Source organism: Chiloscyllium punctatum, chromosome 7 (assembly GCF_047496795.1).
Source record: "Chiloscyllium punctatum isolate Juve2018m chromosome 7, sChiPun1.3, whole genome shotgun sequence".
Taxonomy (NCBI): domain Eukaryota; kingdom Metazoa; phylum Chordata; class Chondrichthyes; order Orectolobiformes; family Hemiscylliidae; genus Chiloscyllium; species Chiloscyllium punctatum.
Genome location: NC_092745.1, coordinates 24,181,653 through 24,202,253, shown reverse-complemented (window position 1 = coordinate 24,202,253; position 20,601 = coordinate 24,181,653). Strand labels below are relative to the sequence as shown.

At 46.2% G+C, this 20,601-nt stretch overlaps 1 protein-coding gene across 1 annotated transcript in view; it reads right to left on the bottom strand.

Moving 5' to 3' along the window:
* Positions 1-5,381, bottom strand: part of LOC140479493 (heat shock 70 kDa protein-like) — a 63,613-nt gene extending 58,232 nt beyond the window's left edge. The window contains exon 1 of the mRNA XM_072573326.1: positions 5,081-5,381. Coding sequence (XP_072429427.1) covers positions 5,081-5,381 — 301 coding nt within the window. The remainder of the gene's footprint in view (positions 1-5,080) is intronic.
* Positions 5,382-20,601: the final 15,220 nt, after the last annotated feature.

Genomic DNA, 20,601 nt, shown 5'->3' with positions numbered 1-20,601 from the left:
CTGGGCAAGAACATGTCCATCCTCGGATGTTATGGGAGGCCAGGGAAGAAATTGCAGGGGCCCTTGCACAGATTTTTGCTTCATCGTTTGCCACTGGAGTGGTTCCATTGTTTAAGAAAGGTTGCAAAGACAAGCCAGGTAGCTCTTAGTCAGTGAGTGGAACACCAGTGTTAGGCAAGTTGTTGGGGAGGATAATGAGAGCCAGGATGAACCAACATTTGGAAATTCAAGTTCTGATTAGAAGTAATCAGCATGGATTTGTGTGCGGGAAATCATGTCTGACAAATCTTTTAAATTGTTTCAAAGAGGTAACCGCGAGAATAGATAAGGGTAGGGCAATGGATGATCTGTATGTGGACTTTAGTAAGACTATTGACAAGGTCCAATATGGGCAGGTTAGTCAGTGACTTTAGGTGACATGTGATCCAGAGAGAGCTATCTAATTGGATTCGATATTGGCTCGATGGTAGGATGCAGAGAGTGATGGAAGAAGACTTTTTTTTCAGAATGAACGCCTATACCTAATGGTGTGCCACAAGAGTCGATGCTGAGACCTTTGTTATTTACATAAATGTCCTGGATGTGAATGTACAAGGTATGATGTGGACCATAAGACATATGTGCAGAAATTGAAATATTTAGTCCATCGAGTCTGCTCCACTATTCAGTCATGGCTGGTATGTTTCTCAACCCTATTCTTCTGCTTTCTCGCAATAGCGCTTGATCCCCTTGACAATCAAGAACCTGTCCATCTCAGTCTTATATATACTCCGTAACCTGGCCTCCACAGCCTTCTGTGGCATTGAATTCCATGGATTCGCCACTTGCTGGCTGAAGAAATTGCTCGTATCTCCGTTCTAAAAGCTGTTCCATTTACTCTCAGGCTGTGCCCTCAGTTCCTAGTCTATCCTACCAATGGAAACATCTTCACAACATTTATTCTGTCCAGACTATTCAGTATTCGGTATGTTTCAATTAGATCTCCCATCATCCACAGTCATCAAAGGTTCCTCATATGCTCAGCTTTTCATTCCTGGGACCATTCTCGTGAAACTCCTCTGAACACGTTCCAAGGCCAGTACATCTGTTCTGAGATGTGGGGCCCAAAACTGCGCAACATACTCCAAGTAATCCCAAGAAGGTTACTACATTTCCAGGTAATACAAAATTAGGAGGTATCGTTGATAGCAATGAATGGTATCAGAAATTATAGAAGGATTTTAATCTGAAAGGAAAGTGAGCTGTGGATTGGCAACTGCAATTAAATATAGATAGGTGGGATTTGTTACACTTCGGAAAGTAAAACAAAGATATTGCTTATACAGTAAATAGTCAGGTTCTGAGGAGTGTTGTGAAACAGAAGGACATCAGACCACAAGTCCATATTTCATTGAAAGCAACATCACGGGTAGACATGGAAGTAAAGAAGGTATTTAGTATTCTGGCCTTCTTCGTTCAAAGCATTGAATGCAGTAGTTGGGACGCTATGCTACCATTCTGTAAGTCGTTGAACAGGCCGCACTTGCAGTATTGTGTACAGTTTTGGTCACACTGTTAACCTGAAAAAAGGGCATAGAAGTTTGAAAAGGATGTTGTCAGGACTAATAGCCTAGAGTTATGGGGAAGACGTTGGCCAATTTCGTATATCATCCCTTGGAATGTAGGAGAATGAGAGGGTGGCCTTATGGAAATATGTAATATCATGAGGGCCATAGATAGGATGAATGCATATAGTCATTTTCCCAGCAGATGAGGGATTGAAAACTACAGGGCATAGGTTTAAGGTGAGAGGGGAAAGATTTAAGAAGGACCTTAGAGGCAACTTCTTTATACATAGTGTTTTTGAAATGGAATGGGCTAACAGAAAAAAGTGGTTGAGGCAGGTACAATAGCAACATGTAAAAAACATGATTAGATGCATAGATTCAAAGAGTTTAGCGTGATATGGTTCAAATGTGGGCAATTGGAATTAGTTGAGTGGGCAGCATGGTCAGCTCAGATCAGTTTGGGCTGAAGGCACAGTTCCCATTCTCGATCACTCTATGACTCAATGACACTCCATTTAATAGTTTACTGTTATTTATCCTTCTGTCACCAACATCCCATGACGCATGAAATACTGTTTCTGATTAAAGCTTGCACACTGACGTCCCCTGTCTGTATCCCATTGCAGGCTTTCTACCATCACTTGTCATCTTACTCAATGACTATCTTGGTTATGAACGCACTGAACTCCAATCCAGTCAGTCTCTTTATCTAAAATCATTGACATAGATTGCTAATACTTGATTACCTCACACTGATCCCAGAGGCACTCCACCAATTTTCAGGTTCCCAAACTGAAAAAAAATGTTTAACCCCTGCTGTCTATTTGCTGATAGTTTCCCAAGACTCCCCTGTTTATGTGTAGCAGCCTTGAACGGTTGTATGACGTCATCCAGTGCTCAGTAATGTCCTCAAAGTGTTGAATGAAATCATCCTATTTCTATGTGGATCCGGCGAAGGGCAGAATAGCCTCCTGCTGTTTCACCGGTCGTGACGAGGTGAATGGGATATTCCTCTCTCTCTGTTACAGCGTTCAGGGTTTGAGTCAGAGAAGAACACATGCGTGAGGAGTAGCGGGAGACCAGTCAGCCCTTTGAGCCGGTTGCATCATTCAGAATGCTTATTGTTAATGTGAGTGTGGCTGAACATCGCTTTCCTGTCTGTTTTCTTGTTCATCAAAACCATCTGGAAGCCGACCTGGAATGTTTTCAGTAACCCAATACTCATTGCACATTAGGAATAAGAACACCATGGATCACGCAATCCTAAACAGAAAGACCATCCTTTATCTCAATCTGAAGTGGCAATGCCTTATTCTCAATATATGTGTACCTCAAACCAATCACTAGTCGTTTGGACTGTAACGCTACAACAATTAGGAAAAGATATCGAACATGCAACTGCTCAAACCTGACCACCTTTCCATTAACTCTCTTCAAACAAATACCTACCAAATTCAGCCTCCACTGAACACGCGGGAAGCCAATACCAGACAACACAGGATCATAAGACCATAGGAAAATGGAACAAAAGGAGACAAATGAGATAATGTCTGCTGTGTTGTTTGAAAACAGCTGAAATATTTCTCAGAACTATTCTCCAGCTTTCCCCAACTGACTCTTGGTCGCTTATTCATTAAAAATGTATCTATCTGTGTTTTAAAGAAACGACTGTGCCTGTCTGTCCGTGGGGTCGACTGGTCGCATTGTTTCCGAAACTTATAAATGTTATTATTTATTGTCAATATAAAATACAGTGAAAAATATGTAAATTACCGAACACCGGCGCCTTTCATCTTTACTTAGAATACACCAAAAACAAAATGAAAGTGTGTTCACCTTTTCATTATCCACTGTTACAGTCTCTCTCCGGGCTACACCAGCCCACACCATGTCACTGTCAGGGGGACACTGTTCTACACAAGCCCACACCATGTCACTGTCAGTGGGACAGTCCGGGTTACACCAGTCCACACCACATCACTGTCAAGGGAATACTCTGGGCTATACCATCCCACACCACATTGCTCTCAATGGGACACTCCTGGATAGAGTAGCCCACATCATTTCACCATGCAGTGCCCTCTTTCATTTGATTGTCTAAGATGCAGATGTTGTCTTCAAAAATGTGTAGGTTAGGTGAATTGGCCACGCTAAATTGCCCGTAGTGTTCGGTGAAGGGGTAAATGTAGGCGAATGGGTCTGGGTCGGGTGCGCTTCGGCGTGTTGGTGTGGACTTGTTGGGCCGAAGGGCCTGTTTCCACACTGTAATTACTCTAAAACAAATCTACCTGCTTGGTAATGTTCTCTGTGAGGTCAGTAACCCCCATCGTACACTTGTCCTTTTATATGGAACAAACAAGTCCCTCTTTGCTTTGTAGGTAGTCGAGGGTATACCGGTTTTACTGGGAAGATAGATGTAATACTCAGAGCATGCCCTTACCTCCTGCCAAGTCCAAGCGGTCTCCTTAACCAACCGGGTTAGACCACAAATAGGAGAGTTTCAAAATTGATGGCTAATAATTCTTGTAGATCCTCCTCAGGAAAAGCTACTGAGACATGTGTAAGCCAGAAACAGGGCTTTACTGTTACCCAAAGCCTTACCACCCCTCCAATGTGCGCAGAATACAGGTGAAACTGAACGTTTGGTAGGGAAACCCCAGCCCCATTCCCGGTAGTTGGGCAGGGAACAGTAGTTATGAAAACTGCCCCGACAACTCCAGCACAGGGATTACCTATTTCATTAAGGACAATGAACTTGGTTACTTTGTCTTGGCTGAAAAAATAATATCCAGGTTTAGTACAGCTAATGGATGGGGCTTCCCAATAAGAAACAGGCCTGTCTTTGTGACTACCCTGGAAGTATGGGTAGTCCATAGCTGCAAAATATAGTCGCACTGGGAACTTAGGGCAAAAGCTGTTCGATAAAAAGTGGTGGGTCTTTCAATAAGAGATGTGATTATTGTCCCAGACTGGTTCCTTCCATGACATAATTGAGAAGATGGAGGTGCCATAAGGGGTCTCATAGTAAGGTGTGTGCCATTACCAATACCACAAAGAGCCTGAATATCCACAATAACAGAGATACACTCCTCCAGTAGGCAAATGCATGAGATGCGAGGTGTCACAGGGAAGCAGTAGCGGTTGGTACATTGGACCAGGCACAAGGAATAAACTTAGTTACATTCACGTAACTGCATCCCCATCCTGTACAGTTGTACCAAATTGGATAGGCTTTCCCGGACTTATTAGAGGAATTCCACAGGCAGCTAGCAGGTGGCGATAAGTAATAATCAAAGGAAACATTATAGCCGGTAACCACCTTACAGGTATTCCGTACTCCGGAGTTGGGACTCAGGAGGGGGAAAAGGGTCAAAGAGTCCTTTGCTGATGTGAGGGCGTAACAGACCACTTCATGCTGGCCGAATATTTTATGATGGCTTTGCAAAAGCAAATTGTTAGTGAAGGACGATATCTCCCCCTTTCTCTTTTATGACAGGCCAATTTAGGCCTCTTTGAGAAGAGGCAACGCTTACCAGGACCGCCCAAAGCACAACTGAAATCAAACTGGCACAACCTGACAGGGTAAAGACCATTGAGATTTGTTCTGTAAATAAACTGTCTGATCTTCCTGGTGAAGTTGACCATTGTGGCAGTCATTCTTGGGAACATTCCATTCATTGACGGAATCAGTTTCTCGAGGCACGTGAGGACATCTTTTTGGCATAAACGGTAGACAGTTTCTCGTTGCTCAGGATCACACGGGAAAACAGCCCCCTCTTCATCCCTAATGCTGGCGACAACGAGTCCACATAACAGGGTAAGTTCGATCTTCATCATAATGGTTGTTCTGAATCAAGGATTAGGATGTGCAAAACAGAAGAATTTCTACTTGAAACATGTAGCTATATCATAGTAGTTTGTTACCAACTGATTCCAGTTCCTCTCCCAGTTCCTCATCATCTCCATCTCCAGCATCACTACCCCCTCCCCCCGGGAAGGGGCTCATCTGATGACCTTGGAATGATGAAGGTGAATCCATGCGGAATTCCTGGCGACTTTAACAGCAGTCGGGGTGGTGAGGAGAACCTGAAAGGGATCTTGCCATTGAGGTTGGAGGCTGCGGCTTGTAGATTACTTGATGAGAATGAAAGAGTCTGGTTCAACAGTTAGAACGGAGTGGAGGGAGGGGCGTTTCTCATCAGCAGCACAGACCTTGGAGTGAAGACCTCACAAAACTTTGGTCAAAGAAAGAACACAGGAAGACATATCCTCAGTCATGTAAACACGGGAATAGAGGAGGAATCATCATTCCAAGGCAAGCGCTCGACCTTGGATGATTTCGGCTGGGGACAAGCGAGTTTTCCCTATAGGAGTGGTGGAACAATACCAGAGGTACGAACCTAACCCAGGAAAGACCTGTCTCAGTAGTCCATTTGGAAAGTTTAATTTTCAGACTCTGGTCACTATGCTCCACGAGTCCTGCAGCCTGAGGGCAACAAGCACAATGAAGTTGGTGGTGAATCCCAAAATTAGAGCATAATTCCTCATTAATATCTCCAGTAAAAAGAGGGCCATTGTCAGAAGGTAGACAAACGGGAATACCAAAGCAGGTAATAATCTCCTTGAGTAAAATATTTCCAACAGTTTTAGCAGTAGCGTTGGAAGTGGGGCAAGCTTCAACACATCTCGGAAAATAAAACAATGACGAAAACATACTTATAGTGCTGACACCTTTGCAAATCAATTAAGTCTTTAAACGTCTTTTGACAGTTGGCATTAGTTTGTCAGTAGTCGTTTCACCCTTGTCAGAGCTTTTAGTCTGGCTCATCATGTTAGGCACAATCGTAAGATCGCCGTGAGAAACCGCTGTTATGGCCTCATCAACAGCACAGTTACCAATATCGACAGGGGATTGGCCAGTGGTATGCGAATACCTGAAGAGGACAAAAACACTGCATTTTTCCAGAATTGAACAAAACATTAACAACTCTGAAAGCTTATCGGGAGTCAGTGTAAATGTCAACACGGAGGCCTGTCCCAAAGACGCGGGCACAGATCAGGTCAAAAGGGCAGAAAAGGGAATCTGAAAAGAAGCTGATTCCAGGATGAAGCCATGGTCATCAATTATTGTGTCGCACGAGAAGCGAGTACCTATATGGTCAGTCGAAGAACTACCATCAGTGAACATATTGATGCCAGTGTCCGCGATGGCGGCATGGGAAAGATGTGAATGAATTTGAATAGGCTTATTGATGAGGAGAATTCAGTCATGATCTGGAGTGGGTAAGAGTGATGGGGGATGTGCAAGGAAATCGGCAGAATTAATGGTGGCACAATACCTAAAGCTCAGCCGGGGGTATATGAGCAGATAAACCTCTTAATGGTTTTGGCAAGCAGCGGTCAAATGTAGAGTTTGCAATTGCCTCAGCTGGGCTATCACCAGATTGGAACTGTAGACGACACTATCCTGCTGAAGTGTAAGGGTTTCTGTGGAGTGTAATCTAAGGTAAATAGCAGTGAGAATCTGAGTACAACGGGGATATCCTAAGGCAACTGAGTCAAGTTTAGTCGAGAAATAGGCAATCGGGGAGTGGAGATCGCTGTGTAGGTGAGTGAGAACCGAGAAAGCAAAGTCATCTAGAATCGTGCAGTAAAGGTAGAAAGGTCTGTCATGGGGTGGGGGGCGGTGGAGGGGGTCATCCCAGAGCTGGAGGTTGTGACAAGACATGTTTAAGTTCGTAGAGGGTTTGCTATGCCTCTGAGGAGAGCTCGAAGGTACTTTCATAAGAAGTAAAGGGGGTCAACATCTGAACGAGGAGGGCAGCTTTAGGGATCCATGGTCGGCAGAATTTGACCATACCCAGTCACGGACGAACCTGTTTCACCGTTATTGGGACGCGGAAGTTGACGATATGAGTATTATGGATCTGCTCAAGGGGGTGCGAAACAGTTGACAGTATGATACCTAGAAACTATATCTGGCGTTGTACAATTGAGACGTTTCGGGAGAGACAACATAACCCTGGCGTTTCAGATAGTTCAGGAGGAGGACAACATCGGAGTGATTGGATCCTTCATCTAGACTGGCAACAAGGAGCTTGTCTAATATTGGGTCAGTGCAGAATCACATGTGAGGGTGAGAAACAACAATTGTTTCTATGATGTCTGAGAGAAAATGGTCGGAGAATGCATGAGGCCCTGAGGTAGTCGAGTCCACATCAACTGCTGGCCATGAAAAGTAAAGACAAATAGGTGTTGACTGTCTTCATGAAGATGCAGAAAGAAAACAAAAAGTTGCAGGTCGACAACAGCGAAAAATTTAGCGTCTGATGGTACCAAGGTCAGAATATGAGCTGCATTTGGGGACCAGGGCATGATCAGGCTGTGTAATAGCATTGATAGCTCTTTAATCTTGAACCAGTCGATACTGGTCTGCGTGCCAGAATTTTGGACAACTCCTTGCATTCCCTGATTCCTTATTATTTCATTTCACAACGAATTCTTATCAGGACCTTTTCGGCTGGACTTGGACGATAGAGAGCGAGGGGTCGAGTCAACCATGTTTGAATGTGAGGAAAACCAAATGGAGAAAATGCTCAAGTCTGGCCCGCCAAATTCTCTGAATTCAATAGTGGAGGACTGAAGGCTCTTACAGCATTGTCTGAAAGCTGTCCATACCAAATCTGAATCACGACACCAGATGATGATCTGGACCCCCGGCAACGTCTCTCGGTTCTGCGATCTATCAATAAATACTCGCAATTGGTCTGGTTGTTAAGACTGTACTCTTTTTTTTCATACAGCCGAGTACAGAGCGTGCAGAAACACTGAGGTTATATGCTTCCGTGTTCCTTGGTGTAACTGTGCTTAAAGCTGAAAACAGATACTTTTATATACTTTTCTTAAATAACGGTACAGGCCATGATTGAATAGTACATTCAAATAATTGCCAATCAATACTCGATATTGCTTTATGTGACAGTTTGTTGGTCCAATGATATTTCCTGGAAACCAACTTTGTTTTCCAGCACTCAGGTCTATCTTGTATCACTAACTGAGCCATTACACCTGAACACAAAGGCCGACAAAAACTGTCTTATCTAGCTGAGTTATTTCTATGCTTTAAAGGGCACGTTGTCTGCTGATCACTACTGAAGCAGACTGTGGTTAGTCACTTATACAGAATTAGCAGTCAGTAACATAAAAGCCAATTTCTGTGGCTTTAACAGAATTGTCAATTTGCAGCCGAGAAGCCATTTTGTCATGTTATTTGCACCGAGAAGCCATCTTGTTGCCATGTAGGGTATGAAGAGCATCTGTTAAATAGTTGCCCCTGACTACAACTGGTTACCTCAGTTTGTATTCAGGTGTCAGATTATAACCTGTCCCTCTGCAATAGACTCAAGAAGCTGAATGGGCTCATCCTATCCCTCTGTAATAGGCCCGAGACATTAACTGACACAGCAACCCATGGATTATGAACGGCTGGTAAACTGTATCGAATAAAGATCCCTCCCTTCTCAGTTAAAGAAACACAAACGACATAATGTACGCCAGGTACCCTCTCAGGAACACCTCATCAAGCTCCAGTAACACTTCTGTCTGTCTTTAATAGTTCCCTTTGCAAAACTTACCAACATTCCATCTTTCCACCTCTTCAAATGGGAATATGCTAGTGTGAGCTGAATGGCCTCCTCCTATCCCTCTGTAACAGGCACTTTGGGAGAGAATTGCTTCCCCCGTTCCTGAGTAGCCGTCCCAATGCTTTGTCTCAACGTTATGAAAGGATGTGATAACTCAGGAGTTGCTTCACACAAAGTCATTTGGCAACATGTATAGTACCTTTAGTTAAAGTCTCTCGAAATTTCCCAACCAGTCATTTTTGTAGCTGTTTTGTTATTTTATCCCTGTCTCCTTTCATAAACATGGTGGGACATACACAGAGGGTGGGACATATATTCAGCAATACATCCACATACAAGGAAAAACGATTAAATAAATTGAAAGATTTATGGTTCATCCGTCAGTAACACTCGTCCATTCCATCCAGACGGAGTAAATGCTCACTGTTACTGTGATATGAAAAGGGATGTAACGAAGGAGTTAACTTAGCCTGTTTTTTCAGTGACTGTGAATAATGCTAATCTCCATGGATTGTAATTATCCCAATGGAGAGTTCCATCATTTAATAATAAGTGAGCTCCATTCAATGCGTTATTCTATTGTCTGAGTGGTGTGCGAGATAAGTGGCTGTCCAGCCCCATCTACGGCACTTTTTATTTCCCTTCCCAGGAACAAAGACACGGAGGAGTCTGTCCAAAACTTTTTCATTCAACTTTGCAAAGTCGGGTATTGTTCCCAAAGGTACACACACACAAGCAAAGTAATCTCCACGCATTATATAAATGTAAATGTGGGCTGGGTCTACTACTGCTGTCTTGACCAACGAGTGCTAGGGTTCCCCACTGTTTTCCTTATTTGGGTTCTGGTGCTTGCGATTATTTTGTTATTCACTTGGCCAATCAGTGTTCGAGCTCCCCGTTCTTTCCTTATATGGATGATGTTGTACAACTGTGGTTAAGGGCGGTCTCTCAACTGTCGAGGAAAGCTGTTACAACTGTTTCATTCATATAAACATGGGGGAGGTCCGGCAACAGTTTCGAGTGTCTGCTTGTGTTTACTATAAGTTAGAAAAGACTAAAAGGCAGCTAACCGTTTAAAAATTACACTACCCCCTACAAATCCCCCGTGTCTTTTCTTACGGCCTGTAATATTTCAACCGTAAGTTTCTTCTCCAGGGCATTTAATAACTCCCGAGCTTGTTCATCAAACTGCCCGTCTCTAATACTACCCCCGCCCAAGAGGGATTCACGTTGTTCCATCTCGAGATTTATTCGTTCAACCTGCCCATAGGGAACATCCTTCGAAGGAAGGGCGGTTTCGATCAGTCGTTGAGTTAATCACCGGACACAGGGAATAATGCAACACCCAAGGGCATTGAGTACCCCTACCACCACTATACATGAGACAAGAAAGGGAAAGACCAACCCCATCCATTTACCGAACCAAGCTTCCAACCAGTCCGTGAGGCCAGAGTCGATGCACGAGTTTTCGGCCAGTTCGTCCGCCAATGTGGTGAGTCCATCCAGGGCGCGGGTGATGGACCAATCAGGTGCTGTGTTGTTGGGGATGAAAGTGCAGCACTGAGTGCCTATCATGACACAAACACCCCCCTTCTCTGCCAACATCATGTCTAAGGCCAACCTATTTTCCCACGCCATCCTACTAGTGGCGTCCAGTTGTTCTGCTATTCCTTTCACTGCATCCCGGGTATAATTAATGAACCTTTGCTGATTGTAGTAAATATAATTAATCCAATCCACATTCTTATTGATGGTCACCCACCAGAACAGTGACGACTCAAAGTCCACCGCTATCTGGTTCCGAGCCTTGTATTCGTCAGGAACACCCCTGGGGACCCCTATGGCATCTAAATATATGTTATCATCGAAAGAGGTCTCCAAAGCACTCTCAGTTCTTCCACTAGAACGGGGTCGCTCTTGTTTTTCGAATACAAGGGTGAATGGGATGGCCAATTGAACGATCGCACAAGTGCCCGTCCATTTTTGGGGCCGGGTCGGTCGGAGAACCCTCCCACCACAGTACCACCAGAGGTCTGCCCTAGGCACATGAATGTGGGAGTAATTCCCGCCCCCGGTATTTTCATTGACCAGCCGAATTGATCCGCTGCACTTGTCAAATTTCCCCACATCGTCGTCCCACTGTAGTCCCGTCCGAGAGACGCAGGCCTGGTGCGTACCCGTTACCCCTGAGAATGATGGCGGGCGGGGCGCCCCCTCAGACCTGACGGGGGGAAACTTCAAACTCAAGGGTCGACAAGTGGGGTCGTTCCAGGCCTCTCGGTCCTGGTACAGCCTTATCATGCAGTCCATGGCTCGTGGGTGTTTCTCCCATCCCAGCGGGAATGGGACCACCTGAGGCTTAGGGCGGGCACTCGTGCATGCGTAGCAATCAATCTTTTTCATGCTCCTCACAGTATATTTGACCCATTCCATCCAGGCATTCGCCTCCCCGTATCCCGTTTCTATTTCAAAGGTCTTTTCCAAATCCGTCGTCTCAATTATTCTAATCTTTTCCTGCTTATCAGTGGTGGATGAGCCCCCAGACTCAGCTTCAATGACCGTGATATACGTGCAGCACAGCTGCATCCCCCCCATCCTGCCTGGCCCCCAACTCTAATACCCAGTATTGTTCTATTAAGGCTCGCCTCGTTCTTTTCCAAGTTCTTTATGGTCAGATAAAGCGGATTGCACCGATTCTGCCCACAATCTCTTCCAGGGTGATGGGATCACGGACAACTGACACCATAGCCTGGACCCCGGGGGCTGGAGGCCTATTTAGGCCTTCCCTACCATGCAATTGTAATACTAACGTCTGACCCGGGAATCCCCTTTCTCTCTCTCTAGGTTCCGCTTAGTTTCGTTCAGTTGACTTTTAGTCCTACAGGGCACCAACTCACATAGGTCTAAGCTAAATGTCTGTGTTGATTGGTTGGCAAGCACGGAGATGGAGACCACTGACGGTCCTCTGCTTGTTTTTTCCAGAGGCCAAATTGGGTAACACGCACACTATGACCCAGCCCAAGGATAATGGCATAGCAAGTTAACAATACGATTGACCGCATTTTTTTTTCCGCGACACCCGTAGCCCGAGGGCACAGTTCCTTTAGACTCGCCAAAGTACGATTAGTTCGTTCTCAGGGTCTCTGTTCCTTGGATGCCTTTGTCAGAGAGGTTCGTTCGTCCTCCGTCGGTTGTGGCAATAGGGCAAGGGGTAGGCATTTGGTCCAAGGCAGGCCAATTTCACTAGTGAGCTTGGTTAGCTGCTTTTTGATGGTCTGGTTCATACTTTCGACCTTGCCCGAAGAGGAGGGATGCCAGGGTGTGTGCAAATCCCAGTAAATCCCCATTGCTTGCACTACATTCTGGAGGATGGTCGAGGTGAAGTGGCTCCCCTGGTCAGAGTCAATAGCGCGGGGTAGCCCAAATCGTGGGATGATTTGCTCGAGTAGAATCTTGCTAACCTGAGTTGCCGTTGCCGTGGTAGTGGGGAAAGCTTCCACCCATCCTGTCAGGTGATCTGCCACGACTAATAGATACTTCGGGCGACCTATGGGGGGGAGCTCAGTGTAATCTACCTGAACATACTCAAACGGCCTATCGGCCGGACTGCTCTCCCCTTGTCTTGCATGCTGCCGCAGCCCCCTTTTGTTAATCTTTCGACACGTTATGCAATCTCCTGTGACCTGCTTGGCTACCGTGTACAGGCCAGGGTGAGCATATCGGCGCAGGAAGGCATCACACAGTGCCTGGGCGCCCCAGTGACCCCCTTGGTGTAGACGGGCAATAATGTCCCGCGTCAACGGTCGATTTAGTAGCTGGTGGCCATCGGGTAAGGTCCACTTGCCTTCCCTGTCCGTTGTACCCCCCAGAGACGCGAGAAGAGTTTCTTCTTTGTCAGTAAACGTGGGCACTTCGGTAATTTCGGATATCTGGGGAATCCTTACCAGGCAGTTTATTACTTCCTTCCCCATCCCAGCCAATGTTGCCTGTTCATCTGCCAATTGATTCCCCAGGGTCTCTATTTTATCGTCTTTCTGGTGTCCTTTCACATGTACTACAGCAATCTCTTGGGGCAGCAACAAATCCTCCAAGATCATGGCTACGAGTTCCTCGTGGACCAACTCCTTTCCTCCACTATTTATCATTCCCCTTTCTTTCCAGATCTTCCCAAAGGTGTGTACTACCCCAAAGGCATACTTAGAGTCAGTGAAGATTGTCCTGGCTATTCCCTTTAAATTCCTCAGAGCCCGTAGCAAGGCGTACAATTCGCACGTTAGTGCCGACCAGATATTCGGTAGCCGTCCACTTTCCACTAATTCCCAACCAGTCTCACTAATGACTGCATAACCGTTGTGTCTCTTCCCATCGATCACTCGAGAGGACCCGTCAATGTACCACCGCCTTCCTGCATGTAAGGGGGTATCCCTCAGATCTTCCCTCACTTTACTCTGGTACTCTATTATGTCTGAACAACAGTGTTCCAGTTCCTCCTCCCCTTCCCCTTTCCAAAGAAAGTCCGCCGGGTTCTGGCAGCCCCTGACTTCTATTCGGAGGTCTTCTCGGTCTCACAATATGGCTTCATATTTCAGAATCCTCGAGTCAGTCAGCCACCTCCCGGCCTTCTGATTCAGGATAGTTCTAACCTGGTGGGGAGTAGTGACTGTCAAGGGGGCCCCGAAAGTCAACTTCCTGCTTTCCTCTACCAGCTTTGCCGTGGCTGCCACCGCTTGGACACACTCCGGCCACCCTCGGGAGACTGGAACCAGAATTTTTGACAGGAAAGCCACGGGCTTCCTTTTTCCCCCCCAGTCCTGGGTCAATACTCCAAGAGCGGTTCCCTTTCTGGAGTTCACAAAGAGACAAAATGTCTTACTAAAATCCGGCAAGCTTAAAACAGGTACGGCCATCAATTTTCCTTTTAGGATTTCAATTGACTTTTTCTCCTCCTCCTCCCATTTTATTCTGTTGGGTGCCTCCTCAATGAGTTTTAGGTACAAGTCTTTAGTAAGGGGGGCATAGTCGTCTATCCATAACCGACAATAGCCTAAGAGTCCCAAGAACTTCCGCAACTCCCTCTTGGTCGTTGGGAGGCCTAGTTCGATTATTGCCCGCACTCTTTCCGGACTTATTCGTTTCTGTCCCTGGCTTATCAAGTGTCCCAGGTACTTAACCTCTTTCTCGACATATTGGAGCTCCTTCTGGCTCACTCTTAACCCCTTCTCAGCTAGGTAATTTAACAGGGCAATAGTCCCAAGTAGGACGTCCTCCTCCGTGGGTCCGGATAAAAGGAGATCGTCCACGTATTGTATAAGCTTAAGGGCCGAGGACAAGGTTAGTCCCTCTAATAATTGTTCCAGAATCTGCCCGAACAGAGTCGGGGACTCAGTAAATCCTTGGGGGAGCACGGTCCACCTGTACTGTTGTTTTCTGCCAGTATCAGGATCCTCCCATTCAAAAGCAAAAAGATCCCTTCTGTCCTTGTCCAGGGGACACGCCCAGAAGGCATCCTTTAAGTCTATAACACTAAACCAGCCGTGGTCCGGGGGTATTCGCCCCAGAATAGTGTATGGGTTCGGTATCACAGGGTGCCGTACTTGGACAATTTTATTTACTTCCCTTAGGTCTTGGACCATTCGGTAGCTCCCATCCGACTTCCGGACCGGCAGGATGGGGGAATTGTATCGTGACATACAGGGCTCTACCAATCCATCTATTATTAGGTCTTCCATAACTGTCTTCAGGCCCTGCCTCCCTTCCCAAGAGATGGGGTATTGGCGCACTCTGACGTCGGGGCTCTGGGGCTTTAATTTTACCTCCACAGGTCGAATTGCGAGCCCCCCCCCCGGTTCCCTTTGGCGACCCAAACCCTAGGGTCTATCTCTGTCAATCGGGACTCACTAAGGTATGACATGGGAACGGCTAATTCTTCCTCTTCTCCCACTTCTATTCGCAATCCGAAACAGACTATCAAATCCCGTCCCAACAACCCATAGGGAAGATGAGGGAGGTGAAGAAGTTCCACCTGGAGCTCCTCCTCCTCCTCCAGCCGCAAGGGTTGTGGTTCGAATATTTTCGCACTAAAAACCCCACCCTTAACTCCTGAAATGTTTAATGTTTTAGCTTGGAAGCCAACCCCCCTAGGATGGAGGGGAATTGAGGACCTGTGTCAACTAAGAAGGTAACATCTTGTCTAAACGGGCCCACCCGTAAATATACCAGGGGTTCTTGGTAGGCCCGTGTTCCGATCCTCCCCTGACTTCCCTAATCCATTTGTTCACACTCCATTTCATACATCCCTTCTCTTTCCCTTTTAAACTCGGGAAAATCCCTTTTGAAGTGTCCCAGTTTCCCGCAATGGTAACATCCGGCCTTCTGAGGGTGCTCAATTCCATAAGATCCTCCTCTCTCACTTCTGCCCCGTCTCGCTTCTCTCCCTCTCCAACTTTTCTTCGACGTTCTTCTTTCCACCCCATAATCTCCCTCCCCCATTCCAGTGGACTTACAAGCTTCCCATACGGCTGCCACCATCATTTTTGTCTTATGTTTCTCCCTTATTGCATGCCTCTGAACGTACACCTTCTGGGCTTCCTGTAATAATTCTGCAACATCTTTTTCAGCCCAATCCTCCACTTTCTGTAATTTCTTCTGAATGTCAGGCCATGACTTAGTCACAAAGTGCACCTTAAGCATGCTCTTGCCTATTTCCCCATCGGGGTCTAAACCTGAATACTTTCGCATGGACTCCCGCAAACGGTCTAAAAACTCACTCGGGGATTCATCCTTTCTCTGTCCAACTTCAAATGCTTTCGCTAAATTCCGCTGTTTGGGCACGCAGGTTTGGATCCCCCTGATTATAAGGCTTCTGAGGTCTGTCATATTGGCCCGTCCCCCCGCGTCGTTATGATCCCACCGGGGGTCCTCTAAGGTGTACTTCTGCTCTCCACGCTGAGGGCCGTCCTGATGCTCCCTATCCCAAATGGCCATTGCACTATTCCGGATCATAACAATTTCATCGTAATTAAATAGTATTCTCATCATGGCCTGCAGTTCAGCCCATGTGTATATACTGGGCCCCAGAAATTGGTCCAGTTGTATTCCCACACTGACGGGGTCGTCCAGTAGACGGGGTAGTTCATTACGGAGTTGCCGGATATCCCCAGAATTTAAAGGTTGTACTACGAACCCGGTCCATTCGTTCCCAAACGGCACCTCTCGTAAGGGGTTCAGCTGTTCAATATTGTCACTCCTCCCAGCTCTCAATTCCTCTTCTCGACCTCTCCGCATCTCGAGTCGGACTGATTTCCTAGTGCCTGGGGTGAGTTCTGCGCCCCCTCCTGTGCCCCCCCCCCCCCAGCAGTCCCTTCCTCACTGGTCGTAGCCTGCTGGGACTCGGAATTATCCGTCGCAGGAGGGAGGTCCGCGCTGGACGCCTGGTTGTGCACGGGTGGCATATACGGGGGCGGGGCAGACGGTGGCAAACCGTCGGTGAGGATGTCCCAAGACTTCTGGGGCTTCCTCGGGTCTGTTTGGGGAATCAGAGGATAGAGACACGTGGGACACCAGGCGGCGGCATATTTGCTCTCCTCTGGGTCAAACGGTTGTTTTCTGTTAACATATACATTTAGGATTTGACACACCCAGTCTTCATTAGACCCATACTCGGGCCAAACTACCGAGGGGGCGCGGATAGGTTCTTTGGTCCATATAAAACAACAATATTTTATCATGGTCTCTTTCTTTAAGTCCTTCGTTCTACTACTGTCCGTCCATAGACTTAAAAAACTTCCGACCTAATGGACTATCGGGGGGTATTTCTTTCCCATTTGCAGTCTTCCCTGACTTTTCCTTAGAAGTCTGATTTCCCATGGTTTATCTTCAGTCCTGGTCTTAAACGCCCAAAGCGTTTTCACAGATGACCGTCAAAACCACGCGGCCAACAAGGAAGAACAAAAGAATCTCTTACCTTGATCCGTGCACGGAGTTGTCTGGCCCTTTTAAATGTGTGTACCCCCGTGTATAGTCACTAACCGGTCGTCCCAGCACTCGTCCGTGTGTTCCTTTTCCAGAATTCAAAATTATTTTTAAATGAGCCGGGTCACGTCCTCTCTTGGCCGACGGCCGACGGACCAAGCTGATCAGTGAGAAGTATAAATACATACAAGACGCGTCTTTGTTGTAATCAGGCTTGATCCGTGAGCCGAAGAGACTGCCCCCCCCCGGCAATAATTATTTCATCCCGGAGGAGCCCCCAATTGTGCGAGATAAGTGGCTGTCCAGCCCCATCTACGGCACTTTTTATTTCCCTTCCCAGGAACAAAGACACGGAGGAGTCTGTCCAAAACTTTTTCATTCAACTTTGCAAAGTCGGCTGTTGTTCCCAAAGGTACACACACACAAGCATAGTAATCTCCACGCATTATATACATGTATATGTGGGCTGGGTCTCCTACTGCTGTCTTGAGCAACGAGTGCTAGGATTCCCCACTGTTTTCCTTATTTGGGTTCTGGTGCCTGCGATTATTTTGTTATTCACTTGGCCAATCAGTGTTTGAGCTCCCCGTTCTTCCCTTATATGGATGATGTTGTACGACTGTGGTTAAGGGCGGTCTCTCAACTATCGAGGAAAGCTGTTACATCTGTTTCATTCATATAAACATGGGGGAGGTCCGGCAACAGTTTCGAGTGTCTGCTTGTGTTTACTATGAGGTAGAAAAGACTAAAAGGCAGCTAACCGTTTACCCCCTACATGCTTGTGTTTACTATAAGTTAGAAAAGACTAAAAGGCAGCTAACCGTTTAAAAATTACACTACCCCCGACAGTGGGAGCATCACCGACGGCACTAACAGCGATCAGCACCTCCAGAGAGAAGGGGAGGAGAGATCAGTACCAGAGAATATTAGACTGGAATGTTTCAACAATGGATCAGGATCTGCAAAATTTATCCAGCAATGTTCCAACAATGGAACGGAGTTTATACGATGATTTTTTTTTCTACATATTATGATCGGTTGGCATTATCATCGCGGATCTATTTAGCTTTTTGCATTATTCAATAGTTTTATTATCCTCTCCTGTCTATTGTTGGCCTCCCTGGTAAGTCCCACTCTCCAGATATTATTTCTATAAGTTGTTGTGGTTCTGTTCACCGAGCTGGGAATTTGTGTTGCAGACGTTTAGTCCCCTGTCTGAGTGACATCCTCAGTGCCTGGGAGCTTCCTGTGAAACCCTTCTGTAATGTTTCCTCCGACATTTATCGTGGTTTGTCTCTGCCGCTTCCAGTTGTCAATTCCAGCTGTCCGTTGGAGTGGCCGCTATATTGGGTCCAGGTCGATGTGCTTATAGATTGAATCTGTGGATGAGTGCCATGCCTCTAGGAATTCCCTGGCTGTTCTCTATTTGGCTTGTCCTATAATAGTAGTGCTGTCCCAGTCGAACTCATGTTGCTTGTCATCTGCGTGTGTGGCTACTACGTCTTCATGGATGCGGATCTTTAGCTGTCTTCCAGGTTGTTTACATAGGAAAACCAATTTGTGCAGTCCTTGCATAGGATTTTGTACACTACATTGATTTTGCTCAATCAGGGTATCCGGTGCTTAGTTCTGGTGAGTTGCTGTCTGAGAGTGGCTGTTGGTTTGTGTGCCTTTATGAGTCCTAGTGGTCGCAGTTCTCTGGCTGTCAGTTCGGAAATGCTCTTGATATATGGTAGTGTGGCTGGTCATTTGGGTTGTGACAACGGAACGAGGACATGCCGCAACCCAAATGACTAGCCACACTACCATACATTAAGAGCACTTCCGAACTGACAGCCAAACTACTGCGACCACTAGGACTCATAACAGCACACAAACCAACAGCCACTCTCAGACAAGAAATCACCAGAACGAAGGACCCGAAAGACAGCTGAAACTGACGACCAGAAGCAGCAGAGACAAACCACTATAGATGCTGGAGGAAAAATCACAGAAGCGCTTCATAGGAGGCTCCAAGCACTGAGGATGCCACCTAGACAGGGGACGAAATGTCTGTAGCACAAATTCCCAGCTCGGCGAACAGAACCACAACAACGAGCATCCGAGCTACAAATCTTCTCACAAACTTTGAATTTTTTCTCTCATCCAGTTATGACTGCATTACTGTACTTTCATATAATCTTCACTTCTTGCCACCATCATTGTTCCTGTTGAGACTCTGAATTCAGGTATTCACTCTAGAGACAACAAAAAACTGCACCAGTGAACTTGTTCAATTACTTTCTCCCTCCTTGATCCTGGCAGTGTTGCTCTTGGGTCTCCATGTTAAACTACTGAGTTTCAGCGGTGATCCATTGGCTCACTAACCTTGCTATTTACATATTGGGCGTCACTGCCTTTTATTACGGTGACAAACTCCGTTTTCTTAATCTGACTCCAAACCATCCTTTTCCAAGTGCTTTTTAAAGTACATTTGCAGGACTTAGACATCGTTGGCTGTCCAGTATTGATATCCCGATTTGCCTTTGAGAAGATGGTGGTGAGGTGCCTTCTTCAATCCCTGCAGTCCTCTCGCTGCTGTTTGAACCATTGCAGTATTTAATTCGGGAGAGAATTTCAGGATATTGACTCAATGACTGTGAGCGAATGGCGGTAGTGCCAGAAGCCAGGAGGAGAGCAAATGTCGTCCCCTTGTTCAAGAAGGGGAGTAGATACAACCCTGCAAATTATACACCAGCAAGCCTTGCCTCGGTTGTGGGAAGAGTATTGCGCAACGTGACAAGGGATAGGATTTGTAAAAGTCTCGAGAGGAATAAGTCATTTCGGGATAGTAAACCCGGTTTTGTGAACTGTAGGTTGAGCCTCACAAACCTTACTGAGTTCTTTGAAAAGTTTTATCAAACAGCTGATTGATGGTAAAATGGCTGATGTGGTGGATATGAATTTCAATAAGGCGTTTGATAAAATTCCCCACGGTAGGTTATTGCATAAAAATGCAGAGGATGGAATTGAGGGCGATTTAGTAGTTTGGATCAGGCATTGGGTAGTTAAAAGAAGACAGAGGGCGGAGATTGATGGGAAATGAGCATCCTGGAATTCACTTACTAGTGGTAAACCGCAAGGATCTGATTTGGGGTCACTGTTCCTTGCCATTTTTAGATATGACCTGGATGGAGGCATAGGAGGATGGCTTGGTAAATTTGCAGATGACGCTAAGGTTGTTGGAGTTGTGGATAGTGCTGAAAGATGTTGCAGGTTACACAGCGTCTTAGATAAGCTGCCCAGCTGGGCTGAGAGATTGCAAATGGAGTTTAATGCGTAAAAGTGTGAGGTGATGCACTTCAGAAGGAGCAACAGGAATAAAGAATAGTGGGCAATTGGGAAGATTCATGCTCACGAGGATGACCAGAGAGATCTTGGTGTCTATATTCATATATCCC